At 39.7% G+C, this 15,827-nt stretch overlaps 1 protein-coding gene across 11 annotated transcripts in view; it reads right to left on the bottom strand.

Moving 5' to 3' along the window:
• CadN (Cadherin-N) overlaps positions 1-15,827 on the bottom strand; it is a 267,563-nt gene that overhangs the window by 22,763 nt on the left and 228,973 nt on the right. For all 11 annotated transcript variants that reach the window (XM_066291539.1, XM_066291536.1, XM_066291532.1 and 8 more), the window contains 7 exons: positions 11,561-11,798; positions 3,938-4,896; positions 3,586-3,712; positions 3,314-3,523; positions 2,947-3,131; positions 2,494-2,649; positions 2,135-2,371 (listed from right to left, as the gene is read on the bottom strand). In XM_066291539.1, the coding sequence (XP_066147636.1) occupies positions 2,135-2,371; positions 2,494-2,649; positions 2,947-3,131; positions 3,314-3,523; positions 3,586-3,712; positions 3,938-4,896; positions 11,561-11,798 (2,112 nt within the window). The remainder of the gene's footprint in view (positions 1-2,134; positions 2,372-2,493; positions 2,650-2,946; positions 3,132-3,313; positions 3,524-3,585; positions 3,713-3,937; positions 4,897-11,560; positions 11,799-15,827) is intronic.

Below are 15,827 nucleotides of genomic sequence, written 5' to 3'. Positions count from 1 at the left end.
AGGCACTAGGATTTTGTCTATATTCGTGTAGATTTCTCTGATCTGTCCTTACGTTAATTTGTATAATTTTGTTTTGGTTAAAAAATAAATGTTTCTTTTATTGTATTGTGAGTTTTTTTTCATGTTTTCCTGCTTAGTGTATTCCTATTGGGATGTACAAGAGCATACTCCGATTGGGCTGAAAAGTAAATATTTTTTTAGTCTCGAAAATAAGAAAAATAAATAACTTTTAAAGCATTTTCTCATATTTTAAGTAAATTGACAAAATTCGATATCATGTTTTTTCAATATATATAATTTGTGTAGCAAAATATTGATTATAAACGCAATGAACTATTGAATTTAATTTTGAGACTATCCATAACAATGACAAAATAAACCACCACTACTGCCTACATCAGCCATGTTGTTTTCAAAGCTAACTAAAATATATTTGTAGAACATCGCTATCGAATTATGTTACACGGGAGTAAATGTTTGTAAAAATTTCGAAAATTATAAAATTTAAGGTATGGTGTATATGCATTGTTGAATTCGTAACAAAATGCAGCATTTAAATATGTAAAAAAAGTAATGCTTAATTGTTCAAAATATACAATATTGCGTTGGCACAGGTTTATTAAATATCTTGTACAGAATTTCTAACGATCTTAAAAAACTACATGAACTTTCAAGCACTTTTTGTTAAAAAAAATTTCTATTTCAATATATTAACATTTAGAGGGGGAGGGGGTTTAGGACTTTTCGCGTGTACACCCTGTACAAGACACCCTGAATATCCTCAGTGCAGTTGCAATGCTGCGTTGTCATGTAGTCTGCTCTGCTTTGCCGTTTCTTTACATGACGTCAAATTTATATTCACATACTCGAACAACCTTGAACTGATCCCAAGAACGCTGCTATCCTTTTCGCTCTTCTTTTTCGCTCTACGGCGTAACTCTTTCGACGCTCGTTCGCTCCTTGTCACGAATTAATCGGCGTGACAAATGATATCATTACGTCACATTTCGGGGTCGTTACATTTAAATGCTTCACTCTTTGTTGTGTACCGGTTTTTGTTTATGGACCTAACTCTTTTAATTTCGGGGATGCTCTAAATGCCTCTTTTTTGCAATCGGGAAGTTTTTCATTTCCCCAGGCATTTTGCTGGGTTCAAATTTAAATGCCATGTTGCCATGTCGTAGGCAGTAATGTCCTATCATTTTATATAATATAAAATTTGCATCATCATAGTTTAAAAACAAGACATGATTAGGTGCTAAAAAGTTTAATTTTACACGGCACAAGAAAAATGTGCACGACTGGCTATCGCAGATGGAGTAGATTTTTTGACTATACTTTTCGACATAGTCACTAGGGACATTAAGACATTTATCGTAACAAGTGTTTTTACACCCTCTTCATACTAAGTCGCCGTCTGTGCACTAAGCCGATTTTGCGCACACCCTTCCAATTTCTTGTTTGTGTTTAATCGCCGTTTTCTCAACCGCACTTTCATCTTAGCGAATAAATGAAAATCACTCGGTCCCAAATCAGGACTCTACAGCGGATGGTCAAATGCTTCCATCCGAAATTCTTAAACAGCTCTTTCATGTGTACTGCTGCATGGATGCGGTCATTATCATCAAATAAAACTATTCCCGATGACAACGTGCCTTTCCTTTTGTTTCGTGTGAGTCCTTTTAGATGTTTAAGAGTTCCTCAATGCAATGCTGCAGTAACTGTGGTGTAAACTAATCTCACATCTGGCGGAAGCTTGGATTGCAGTTGTCCTAATCAAAATGGACTCAGTTCGAAATCGTGACATCAAAAAGGTCACTCGTTTAATACGATTTGACAAATGATATAAACAAATGATACTAAATATAAACTCCATCTCTGTGGCAACTGAGTATCCACTGCGCACTAAACGAAACTTGAATAAAAATGCTCTTGTATAAGCTTAACATCAATATTTTATGTCTGATTATAGCCAGCTGTTCTGTTCGCTCTTTTTTCTGACTCTGCTGCCTCTGTAGGTGGTGCTTAGTGGCGGTTTGGAATGTGAACACTCGAATTTTATATTCAACCGAGAATTTTTTACGTTTTACAACAGTCCCAATGAATAACCAAAGAAGGGACGAATTTCACTTACCATAGTTATATTGATTCCCACAGCTCTTTCTATTTCCTCTCGATGCATCAGTACCATGCCGTTGAGCCTTACCGGTTTGTAATAGGGGGTACCACCATGTGCCGAGAAACGAACGTCTGTCACTGGAGGGTGTTTCCTGCGCAATTGCACACTGAACACGTCGACATTTTCCCGATCGACGTTAAGTAAGTCCGCGATTTTGTCCCGGAATTTCTCCGCCATTGATTTGGGCAAATCCTGGAACAAACCCTGAGATGAATCTTGAGACATGCTTGAAATCAAAAACCTTTGGCCAGAAATAAAACGAACATTTTTCTTCCTTGTCGAAGCGAAACATTTTTCAGACGGTTTGTACTTACGTGTAATTTGTAGTCCCACATTCTAATGAATTGTTCATCAGTAATACCGGCTATCCTCACCGATCCCGAATTGATGACCGCCTCGTGTGGGATTTCTTTTACGGTTACAGTTACGTTGGCAGGAACATCTGTTTGAGTATGTTTTCTATCGTAGACCTTAAAATAGGAAAAACACATGTGTAGAATGACAATTTAAATGAAGGGAAATAAAGAATATCTCAAGCACCTGAGGGCATAACGTACGAAACCGAAATCTTTCCCTTTCAGGTTTTCCGAATTTATCTCTTTGTTGCGAGCTAAAAATCGAAAGAGATTCATTTTTATATTTTATTACTTAAAACCAGAAAGCTTTACTCTGTAATCTACCCGCACAAAGTTCAATTTTCCCAAATAATTTCTTGGCAAACTTGAAGGATAATAAAGCAATATTACGTAAACCCAGAGGTGCCTTACTTTAAACCTCAGGTGATAAACCCCGTCTCTGGTGCCGTGCTTCATTGATATCATTCCTGTGTCCTCGTTCAACTTGAACCTGGGATGTTCCGAGTTATTCTCCCAATAGAATTTCTTATCGGGCAGGTCCCAGTCGTCCAGATCATAGACATATACTCGCCCTATTTCGGTTTCCGGGGCTTGACCTAGGACAAGGATTTATGCCTGTTTCATGATGCTGTTTTGGCCCGGATTGACTTTATGTCGAGAGATTTCACGAGCAATATGATATATCGAGGTGTATTTAGGTCAGCTTTGAGCAAATAAGGTAATCAGGACTGTGGCTGTAGAGATCAGCAGGAATTTGTAATTCAAGTTCTAGCTTTACCTTGATAATTGTAGACGAAAATGTTCTTTGAACCTGGCTGCATTTTATTATCGTTTACATCTCCCACTACCACTGTGAGGGTACTGGTGCCGGTCATGGCAGGATTTCCATGGTCTTTAATTACAATGGGAATGTGAAACTCTTTTTGCACTTCTCTGTCGAACGAGCGAAGGGACGTTACAATGGCCATTCCGTCGCCATTTGCGCCCTCTGAAAACATCACAGCAGCAACAATTTTAGACTTGGGAGCTTTGAAAAGTGGAAAAACTCACTTTGATCTTGTTCAACCTTGAAACTGGCTCTTACGAGATCGCTGGCACTGGGGTCAAGCCGGAACTGGAAAGGTGGGCCGTTGCTTTTTGATCTGTCGTCGTCATCTGTGGCCAGAATCTCCACAACCTGAAAACCAACAAAACGATACCATTAAAGTCATCCTATACCTCGTGAATCGAAGGAGAAATACGGAGGGTCCCCAATGTCATGTTAAAATTACTTTAGTCAAAATTTTCGAAATCTGAATCTAAGCAGACTTTCCATGCCTGGCTAGTTCTCTGATCATCAAGCAAATTATTTTTTTTGTAGGACACCCAGTATTTCAAACTTTTTTGAAAAATTGAAATCTACCTTCTTAGGGGCAACGTGCTCCGTAATGACAGGCCTGTAATCTTTTAGGAAAGTGGGTGCATTATCGTTAATATCCTGGACGATTACTGTTAAAGTGGCAGTGGCTGTTTTTGGAGGAATTCCATCGTCAATGGCCAGAATTTTCACTTGGTGTCTAGGGGTGTCTTCCCTATCCAGAGACCTTTGGATACTCACAGTACCTTCTTGGTTAATAGCGAACTGCCTCTTTCTGTCCGAAGTCCTGTCAATTGTAAATGAGACCTTACTCTTTCCTCCTTGATCCGGATCTGTAGCCTTGAAGGTCTCCAAGCTCTTTCCCACCTCAGCGTTTTCCGCCACGCTGACCTCGATATTAGGTCTTTCGAAAACTGGTTTATTGTCGTTGATATCTCTTAGCTTAACAACAACCCATGAATAAGCCACGTGGTATTTGTCGTTGTCATTGTCTTCGCCCTTGTCGTTCACTTGGATGCGGAAACGGAAGCCGTTGCTTTGCAACAGGTCCTCAAAGTCCAGAGGTTGGACGATTTTCAAGGAACCAGTTCCGTCGTTGTTTCGCACCATTGTGAATTTATCCGCCCCATAGCCGCTGTTCTCGATTACCTTATACTGGAACTTGTTAGTCTCATCTTCGTCATGTACCGTCACCGTCAAGATGGGCATTTCTGGTAAAGCACTACCATCAGTTTCGTCCACTTCTGTGAACCACTCGTCTTTGGTGAAAGCGGGTGGCATGTCGTTTATGTCTTTCACTCGTATACTAGCTGTCCCAGTTCCCTTTAACCCTCCACCGTCCATAGCGACAACCTGTATAGAATAGTCTGGAGTGCGTTCGCGATCTAAACAACACACGGCAGTTTTGATCACTCCCGTTTCACTCTCGATTTCGAAGATGGGAGATCCAGTCTCCTCCTCAATCACGTTCTTCTCGATGGAATAGGTCAGCTTCGCGTTCGTACCTGAAACAATATTTAAATATCATTTCAAAGCCTGATCATTTAATGAAATTATCCACTGCGCGAAACCAGATAATTCGAAAAATTTATAATAAATTTGCAATTCAATATGACGGAAAAGAGGTTTCAGTAGGTCTAACAGGATATTGGAAACCGTTTTATTAGGAATTCTAAACCAATTTATCGGTGGAGTTGCATGAAAGACCGGAAAACGTATTTACACGCGGAACCCTCGAAAGAAATTAAGACCAAACGAAACTGCTGATTGAACGAATGCTGCCTTTGGGGGTTCGTTTCAATTTACTGCCCTTATCTGCCTTTTTTCGTACAGACGTTGAATGTGGAATAATAGAAAATTGAGACACCTTTGTGCAGAGGGCCATGTTGATTTTGATTACTGTATTCCAGTTTTCGTTCCAGAAGAGCCAGGAGACCTCTGGCGCTGATGATCGAACTATTTATCAATTAAACAACGAGTTCCTGACCAGCAATGAATTTTTTTACTATCTGGAACAACCGATATTTCTATCTTGTATTTGGGATTCCTCGGTGCTAAACCTATGCACGAGATTGGGAATAAATCGAACAGTTTGACCAAAAGCATACGCAGAAGAGGGGAGGAAAGAGATGGGACAAACATTAACGCTCCAATTTATATAGATCAATGGCTTCTTCTATATCAACAAAATTAGTATATTTCCTTATTATTGAGCAAGTTCCGCTGTGTTTAGCAATACTCACTTTTTTGCTGAAAATTTTTGATTTAGCAAAAATCGAAAAGTTTCTTCAAAAATATGCTTTAGGCTTCGCTTTTCATTAAATTCTCCCTTGATATTTATTTATTCTCGTAGGTCGTACTTCCCTTCTATGTTTGCCCCTACACAATTAGCGTCAGGATTTCATTACATGGTAAAATCCTCCGATTTACCCTGTTTAATAACAGAACGAATGTTGTTAAAAATTCCTGATTTCGCGTCCGATTCCGGTAATGCTCGTTACATGAATGAGCCCTGGAAATACAAAACTTGCCACATTTCAAATGCTTTCAATTGTTTACATGAAATTTCATTTATAAATCTCTCAGATTCATTTAAAAGAACAAAGAGAGTGTAGCACATGAACACCCATTGTTTAGGTCAATTCTCGACTAACAGAAAAGTTTATGCAGTCCGCCCTTTAGGCGTAGAGAGTTCTGACATGATAGCAGAATGTTTTGCAATCGGTTAGAAGGTTAAATGGAGATGGTGTCTTGTTAAAGAGAAAGCTTCGATCGTTTTTCCACTGCTGTGGAATTTAGTAGGATTTCTAAGAAGTATCATAAGCTTTTGAATTAATTTTTAAAATATTTAAAGTCGCCACAAGTTGCTTAAAAAACTACAGAGGAAACTAGAGACGAGAAAACTTTTCAAATTAGAAAAATCGATAACTATTTCTTACTCGAGAACTTAATGAAATGTTCGAGACCGTGAAAAACTTTTGATTTAATTTTAAATATTTTAAATCAAGAAAATCACGACAACAACTGGCGACTAGTCTAAAGGGGGCGTGAACTGTCCAAAATAGAAAGTCCGGGTCGACCTTAGAGCTTGGATTGACTCGCAGAGACTCCCAGAGTTTTCTAGAAACGCGTGTGAAAACCTGAAAACCGTGAAATTGTGTTTACATCAATTATTCGATATTACTCTACAAATAAACGTTCTAGAATGTTCGATAGCTGATTTGGATAAATCCGAACGAGGTGAGCAAGTCTGCGAGATCCCAGAGATTTCAGAATGTCTGTGATTGCTTGCTACCCTCAGTCTATTCTAACTAGCAATGGGGATGTATGGGCATGTCGGAAGCGACAAGAACTGCGTGGTCGTTTTAATTACAAAAAAGTTGAACGTCCAGTTTAGAAATCAACAAAATCACGCTTTGAAGTTTATACAGTTTCGGTTATTTTTATAGATGTTCGCGAAGAGCACGCAAAACACCAAAGATAGAGTGAAAAACATTTTTATGGGCGCCATATTCAATTTCCAGAGTTTTCTCTTTATCGTGTCCCGCTTTACACTTCCTTATTTTCAGCTCACTATATTGCAATTCCAGTCTTTTAAAGACCTCAGTAAAATCAGTGTCAAATCACATAAAAATTTCACTGTTCCACCTCGTACGATATTTATTGATTTGCACTGTGGCCCCCCGCATATGTAGTTAAGTTTCCAACCCTGACAAGTAATTTACAAGTTTACCAGCAACTAATTGAAAATGAATTAAGCAAGTTTGATACTTGACCTCAGTGAAAATTGTAGTGGGAGTATAACTTATTGCATAACTGTGAGACATTCTTTGAGGATCAAAGAACATCAGCCCTTTAACGTCGATACTTTCCGGCTTTAGTTTAAAGCGCCACTCAAATTAATATGAAGTTATTTTGAGGTCAGAGAACCCTGAAAGACATTCTTTCGGTCTTTAATAAAACGGATAAGAAAACTAGGGGGAAAGAGGGCATAGATATCCCAGTTGCACCCAGCAAGGACTTCAGCGAATGAAGAATACGAAAATCGGCGAGGGAGCGAAAGATGACATTCCTCCGCCATCGAATCGCGGAAGAAAAAAACTGCAGTTTCTTTTCTCGTGCTAAACGCAGATAGGGAGATTCACAATAAGAGAAATCGAACTGACGGTCACAAGACTAATTGGAGAGAGTCGGAAACAATATCAATTCAAATATCTCCCTGATGTGTCTCCGCCTATACAATGCGGCTTTAAATTGGCGTGGACGAGGTGGTTCGATTGAATGGCCTCCAGTATTTCCTGATTCGACATAGCGAGTACGAGAACGGTTTGTGCGCGCTGTATGTAACGCTAATAATTGAACGTTTCTGTTCTCTCCCCCACGTATAGGACTTCTGCTGTCGACACCTATGACAAGGTTGTAATCGAAGCTATCTCAGAATCTCTCCGACTCGGGAGATAATCAATTATTATCTTCCAAACGTGACTTATCCCACGGATACTCCCTCAAACAATAAAGTAAACCTATGTAGATTTTATCTAAAGGGCGCTTACTTTATCGAGCATCTAGTCTACATTCTCTTTTCATTCTTCGATTGAGCTTCTCTATAAATCGTAACGACCGAGTAAATTTAATCCACACATTTCCAATTCACTTTGCAAGCATCTGAAATGTTCGGAGGATTTTCAAAGCTTCTCTATTACAGCATGTTTCAATTCCATTTGCTGTAGCCGTACACTCGTGTATAAAAACAGGAATCTACAAGTGTTTTAGAGCTGACTCGAATGAGAGTTTCATTTGCAGCTTTTTGAGTATGTTTTTAGTGGTAATCTCTTTCGCCACACGAACGAAATTGGACGGAGAATAATATATTTAGTACTGATACAAATATGGCTTCAATTTTAATTCCCCATGAAAGGCATGCATGAGGAATGGCCACGTGTTTGCCGAGGACGGTATGGTTTGGTGCACGAGCACCGGGATGGATACCGGTACTAATCGCAACGGAGCTGGAGGCTAGATTGGAACATGTTTCAAATGGAAACTTTCGCAACAAAGACGACACTGAGTTTAATGCAGTTTATTATTTGTAGATACTATAAACATCGAGATTGTGTCTGAAAACTAAATCAGGAGATTCCTAATAGGACCTAATTTAAATTCCGAATAGGAGCAAAGTTGGAAACTCGTGCAACTATTCGTGCCGTTCTATTTGACTAAAGGATATTAGCCATTATCTAGCTATTTGCCTGCAATAACTCATTTTAACATCTTCCTCGGAAGTTTCCTAAACAATAGACGACAATCCGGAATGGAACCGCTCATTTTTACTGGAACAGCTACGCGCTATTTTACGCAATTTATCTCCAACATTTGCAAACTACAAATTCTTAGCGAATTACACTTTAGCTGGAACCACAATCTCTCCACAAATTAAAGGTAATAACTCAGAGAATAGCAGAGTGAAAACCGCTGTGAGATCTACAACCTTGGCGGGAAGATATATGGATTGTTAGGCTGGAATTGAGCGGTTTAGAATGTGGATAATGAGTCTTGACTTTGACGCCTTTTTTTCAGTAAAACGCGAAACCGGCTTCGGGAAATTTATTACGGATCGCATTTTCGCTTTCCGCAAATTTGAATTTTATCTTTGAAAATGCGAAAAAATAACGCTGTCTTGGATCATCTATCTCTTGTAGCAGGTCCTGCGAGCGTAATGCAATAGGACGTGGAGCGACAGCACGCGCCATTGCAATAAATATCCCGCGTGACGTAGAAAATGGCGCACCCCGTAAAAATGGCTTTATTTAAATAATTTTTGTTTTCCGTGTCTCTTGCGCTGAAACAATTGCTTCGTTAAAACATCGAACACAATTAATTGTTGAAAAATAAAAAATAATAATAATAATTTGTCGCCCCTCCGCGGCGACTCCATACATGTACGCGTCTCGGCATGGATCTAATGAGATGATTGATGTCCTTTCGGGCGATCTCATTCCAGGCTAACTGGGCAACATGACACGGCGCCGTAAGGGTTCGTGAACGATGGGGTAAATTACGCAACGTTCTACCTACAATATCTCATACATGCTCAATCGGTGAGAGGTCTGGAGCGCGAGGTGGCCAAGGTAGAGCGAATTGGTTGCATTCCGTTGAAAGAAGTCAATAGTCGTGCATTACCTTGCTGGAAAACTGGACTAACGAGATCCAGGACTTTTCGGACGCATCATTGGGCTCTCATATTGCCTCTAATGAAAAGTGAAGGTGACCTGTTACCGTATGCGACAGCACCCCAAACCATTACCCCAACGGTGTGATTGACGTGCCTCTGCGTTGTAAACTGAGGATCCAATCTTTCACCTCGTCTTCTGCTTACTCTTGCCCGACCACCAAGCGTACTCAAACAGAATCTGGATTCGCAACTAAATCCCATTGCAGATTCTAACGTATGCGCTCTCTGCACCACTGCAGTCGATCTTGACGATGATTTAGGATGAGGGGTAACACAAAACGGGGACGGCAGGAAATCAGTCCAAAACTTTCTATTCGACGATAAAGGGTTCGAATCCCGTTTGGCTTTCACATACTCAGCAAACCATTGATCCGCCAGCGTTTCTCGACGAGATGAGTCAATCTCTTAGGGTCATAGGTCGACGGAGGCGATCTTGGCGGTCGGTAGTTCTTCGGGATCGTCCAGTGTCTCTCCTCCTGCCAGTTTACTCTCCTTGGAAGCATGCCGGACAACATCTCTCTATAAAGTTTCCATTACGGTTCAATTTAGTGGCGTTTTCCTTAAATGACCGACCGGCCTCTCGTGAAATCACTGTTACTCGACCTCTCTAAAACCCTCTCAATTCATGAAAATTTCGCTGCATTTTGGTCTATATTCGATTAAACTGGAAGTACTTTCTAAGCACTTCACTAGACACTAATAAATGATATATTGCCGTCATATTGTTGATATTTTATTGCTATTTCTATAGTGAAAAAAAACAAAATTTCCGATAACTCGTAAATGCATTGACAAATATGGCTGAAAATTGAATCATTTTTGCTTTGCCATATAAAAACGTGCATACCAAAAATGATTTAAATGAATCCATTTTTACGGGGTGTTCTCTGTTTCACGTTCCGCAGTACATTAAGGGAGAAATAATTGCGCTGCAATACTATACAGGGTGTAACGTAGTGCCACGCAGATAGTTCAGGGGTGACAGTGCTCCGCAACGTAATAAAAGAATGCCAATAGGCCAATGGCCGAAAGCGCACCATTTTCGATCCGCGGGGTGGAAAAGTTGCGCGTTCCAGCACTTCGAATTGCGATTCCAGCCTGAAATTAATAATAGAAATGAACAGTTGCTACGTTTTTTTTTAAGAATGACGCGTTTTGACCGCCCGCTTGAAGGGTGGCAGTCGTTACTATCTATGACTAAGAGTCCAGTAGCTCTGCGCTACTCAGCGGCGGCCTTCGCGCGAGCCATTCTCTTCTGGAAGCGTATAAATAAATGCCATTTTATAACAATAAATTTCCGAAATCTGTCGCAGGCATATTACTTAATAGTAAATTTCTTGATAGTGTCTGCGGCCCCCCATTAGAATTCCGAAGAGTTCCCGGTTTCTTCTCCATCCGAGATATACTGAGCATCCATATTTTTGGCCCAGGAGGGTGCAAATTTATTAAACCGATCTGCGTGAAATTTCAATCCGTTCGCGCAGTTTACAGGTAGAAGTTGCAAAGCCCATTTACACGTCGCGATTCATGCTCAAATCGAATTAAAATCCCGCATAACTATGCATGAAAATCGAATACTTCTAAATTAATGGCCGCATTCTCATTTATTTCGATTCTATATGATTACATTCAATTGCACCTTTAGATGAAATTTATTCTATTTTGGTTGAATTTATGGCATAATTAATTTTGGTTCGCTCAAACGATTGTTATAATTTAGAGGGAGCGCGGAGCAATTCCAATCAATCAGATCTAGAGGCAATAAAGTTATCCGGATGTAAATTGGCTTTTTTTGGACGTCTTTGAGCGTATAATGTACCTGTGTTTTTTGCCGCGATTCGGTCTGGACCGCCCGCCTTTTTGCCACTCTGGCGTGAATTCAGCAATCGCCTCGGCGAATGCCAGAACAAATATGAGATTTTTAATTTTTAACTTACCCTCTGATGGGTCGTCATAGTCCACGGCGGTCATGGTCATGACCACCATTCCTGCGGTGCCGTTCTCAGTGACATTTCCGAAGTATACGCCCTGCGGGAAAATGGGGGCGTTGTCGTTTATATCTTTCAGGTTGACCTGCACATCAGCGTATCCCACTAGTCCTTCGCCTCCCTCGTCTTGGGCGAAGACCGTGAAACGCCACTGGGGCCTGCCGTTCGGTTGATCACGATCCAGTGGCTGAAACAAGAAAAAAAATGTTTTGTAACACTTTTCGGAAAGTTTTCCAATAAGGAAATTTGACTTATAAAAGCTTTGTCGGCAATTGACAATAACCAGAGTTCAATCGGACAGAAATGGCTTTTGATCGTCGATGTACAGTTCGGGTTTTCTAATCGATTTTCGAGAGGAAGCCTCGTTTGGAGATTTATTGCTGAATAAATGCCGGACAATAGTGCTGGTACTATAAATCAAATTGCAGTGAGATTTTCAGCTTTCGGCTCAACACTTAATTTGATCTGAAATATTGGCCGAGGTTAAATTCGATTTAGCCCTTCGATCATATAACGTTGTAATGGAACTGGGATTCGCTTACAAGGGCCCTTCACATGTTTGCTTCAGGCAGCGAATGCCTCAGTGTGCTATTCAACGGTGAAAGTTTAAACTGCGGGAATATTTAATTATTATATTAATAATTCATCATAGAGTGTAATGAAAAACTTCCAACTAATTGTGAAATTAAATATGTAGGAAAAAGGGAAGATCTCCGAGCGCGAGAACCGTATTCAGATGCACGTAGAGGACCAAATGTCCCGTGTAAATCTATTCAAAATTGGACGCATTTTTCGTGGAAAGTGCACAGGGTTACTCACGTGGTAGATAAGTGTATTTTGTCATTTTTTTCCTCGTGGAACTCCGCGTACGTTCCGACTTTTCGAGCCCCATGACAAATTCGGAACATGTTTCATGCAACATGTCTAAATAGCGCGTCCTGGAGCTGAGGTTCAAGGGTATTGGAAGGCCCGTACATCGCACCGGAAAACTACTACAGGGTCGACAAAAAGATCGTCTTCGTTACCATCGCCATGGTGAAATTTCCTTGATGTTAAAAAACCTTTTTTCCGACCGTATATTTTCTTATATAAAGTACGAGACTTCAAATGCTCGCATGCGATAGTCCAAATACTTTTTTTTGTTTTCGCGGATATATAACTTGAAATACGAGCTACGAATTTTCATTATGTGTTCCGAAGCTTCAGAGGTTTAGTTTAACTTCGCATCAATGACGCGAAAATGTAAATGAAACTATCTATCTTAATATCAGTGAGGTTGCTTAAAGACTTTTTGTTTGCCTTTCGCCTTCTTTATACACCAGAGGATAATATCTTATTTAGCGCTGACTTCGAATATTAAATTGGACAAAATATTAAATTCAGAGCCGGTTTTCTGGGTCGTCCTCAATTTTGCCTTAGCTCAAAAAGAGCGCTATTCTGGTGGGTCCTCTAAGGTAAACGGTTTATAATTTTAACGCTACTGCTAACATCGAAATCCCTTGTTTCTCTTTAAATTTGCTGACGTTTATTTTAATGCCTTTCTGAGTATTTCACGCAGCTCTGGACAATTCAGCTAACAATCACAAAATTTTAAATAAGCCTCAGTTTGGGCTCGCTTGGTCTTTCCATGTAAATAGATGAAATTCTATTCAGGCGGGGAAGGGTTCGTGCAGGTATCATAAAAGTTATCAGCAACAAGTTACAGTGGTGGCCACAAGCACGGAATATTTTTTGAAACTTTACTTAGCTAAAGGGCCTTTACCTTTTTCTTCCATTCTGGTATATTTAAATTGGGATAGGTCGATTCCACATTTTGAACCATACGGTATTTAGAGAATGTTGCTATCAAAAATTTCACCGATAAACGAATTTTTTCAGATGGACAAAAGTACGGAATAGCACAGATTTAAATTTATTTTGCATTTAGTGTTCAGTGTTGAGTGTTACAGTTCGATAAAGTTTGAAGCCGAAATGGTTAAAAAAATATATCTTTCGGAAGATCTTCGATCACGAATAGGGGAGATGTCAAATGACGGAGCCGATCAGAAGGACGTCGCAAAGACATTTAATGTGAGCCAGGGGTGTGTATCGGAAATTTTGAGGAAGTTTAGGGCATTCAACGCCGTAAAAAACCGCCCGAAAACAGGACGTCCCAGGAAAACGACAGCCCATACAGACCAACGTGTTAAAATTATATCCTCCGAAGATCCCGAAAAATCATCGCGCTTAATAAAGGAAGAAATTACAACTAACAGTGATATTGAAATTAGTGATCGTGCTGTGAGGCGTCGTCCATGTGATACTGGATTGTTTGGACGACTGGCAGTGAGGAAACCATTAATTTCCAAAAAAAACTGGAAGGCTAGAATTAAGTTTGCACGCTCGCATCTGTTTTGGACATCCGAAAAATGGATTACCGTCCTTTTCAGGAACGAAACCAAAATCGAACTGTTTGATTTGGATGGAAAAACTTGTCTTCGGCGACCAATAGGGAAGAGGTTTGATCCCAAGTACCAAAAGCCCACTGTTAAACATGGCGGTCAGAGTTTAACGGTGTGGGGATCTTTTTCGAGATCTGGAGTTGGCCTATTAGTCAAAATTGATGGAATAATGGATCGGTTTTTATACAGAAATATCCTAGAGCGGCACATGCTTCCATTTGCCGAGGAAGAAATGCCACTGGTATGGCGGTTCCAACAGGATAATGATCCTAAACATTCTTCGCGGTTGATTAAAAATAGGTTTATTGAAAAGCAGATGGATGTTATAGAGTGGCCTTCACAATATCCCGATTTAAATCCCATCGAACGTCTGTGGGACCATTTGAAACGAAAAATTAGACAAAGACACGTGTCAAATACTGAAGAATTGTGGAGGATCGTGCAAGAAGAATGGAAAAACATTTCTTCCTCAACGTGCCAGAATCTAATTGATTCAACGCAGCGTCGGTGTCAGGCTGTCCTAGACGCTAAGGGGCATGCCACAACATATTGAGTTTACTTAAGACGGCAGGCTCCATACCACGATATAAAAAATATTCCATACTTTTGTCCAAGTGTAATTTTTCATTTTCATTTTTGTAAAACGTTTTTCAACTTGAAATCTTAATTTTATGCTATAATTATAGGAAATTAAATAAAGTCCTTCGAGCGTTTGTGTAATTTTTGTTTTATTACTTTTTAATAAATATTTTATCAAATTAAAATAATATTCCACACTTATGGCCACCACTGCACATCAAAAAGCAGCGCGGTTCTTAGTTTTGTCATATTGATTTGGGCGGGCACATGTATATTCCTTGTTGGATTCCGTCTCCATCAGTCATAATTTTCGCTCGATACAAATGGATATTTGTGCAGATTGCAAAAATTTTAAATTACCTATAAGCAACTCCGAATATTTCAGATATTAGCCTTAAAATCGCGGAAAATTCCAAACTTTTCACATAAATTAATTAAATTCTGGAGGTATAGATTTCGAGTACATAACCGCTCGTAGGGACGCCACACCAATCATTCTCATCGGGATCCACAATGCAGACCGTTTTCTTCCCTTTTTTTTTCATTTTTTCACATCTGTTTGAATGTAGAACTTGTGATTCGTTCTTTGGCAATAATAATTTTTTTTCCATAAAAGCAAAGATGTCACGGCAATACCCCAAGCGGCATCTAAATATTTTAATATTAGAGAGGTGCTTGAAAGATTTTCTGTTTGCCTAACGTCTTCTTTATACATATATCAGAGGAAAATCTCTTATTTAGCAGTGGATCCGGAACGCGTCCTCGAAATAAGGGAAGTTTTGAGTGTTTCCAGAAAAGGTTAAGGTCATGTTTGTTTGCAGTTGCCCTTTTTTCCTCCTATCCATTCCTGGTGATACCCGCGTGGGTGTATATTTTCGGGCACCTGCTGCACGAAGTGTGTACCTACCTTAAGTCCACACACACACACACTCGAGGCCCCCAATAAGCAAAAACACGTGTTGCGGGATCACCCGACACCCTCCATTTCCCCTTGAAAAGGATTTCTTTTGTGAACTTTCCCTTGCGTCGGCCACAATGTTAAAAAAAAATTAAATACACTTTGTGGCTTTTCCCTAATTGATTTCACTTGTGGGATTACAATTTTGCTGACCCTAATAACTTAACAAACGTTTTATTTAAATTTCCCGAACTTTTTTAATTGAAATGCCACATTTAATAATTAATAATACGTCCCA

Source organism: Euwallacea fornicatus, chromosome 16 (genome assembly GCF_040115645.1).
Source record: "Euwallacea fornicatus isolate EFF26 chromosome 16, ASM4011564v1, whole genome shotgun sequence".
NCBI lineage: Eukaryota > Metazoa > Arthropoda > Insecta > Coleoptera > Curculionidae > Euwallacea > Euwallacea fornicatus.
Note: the sequence above shows the minus strand (reverse complement) of the source record. Positions and strands in the feature narration are given on the sequence as shown.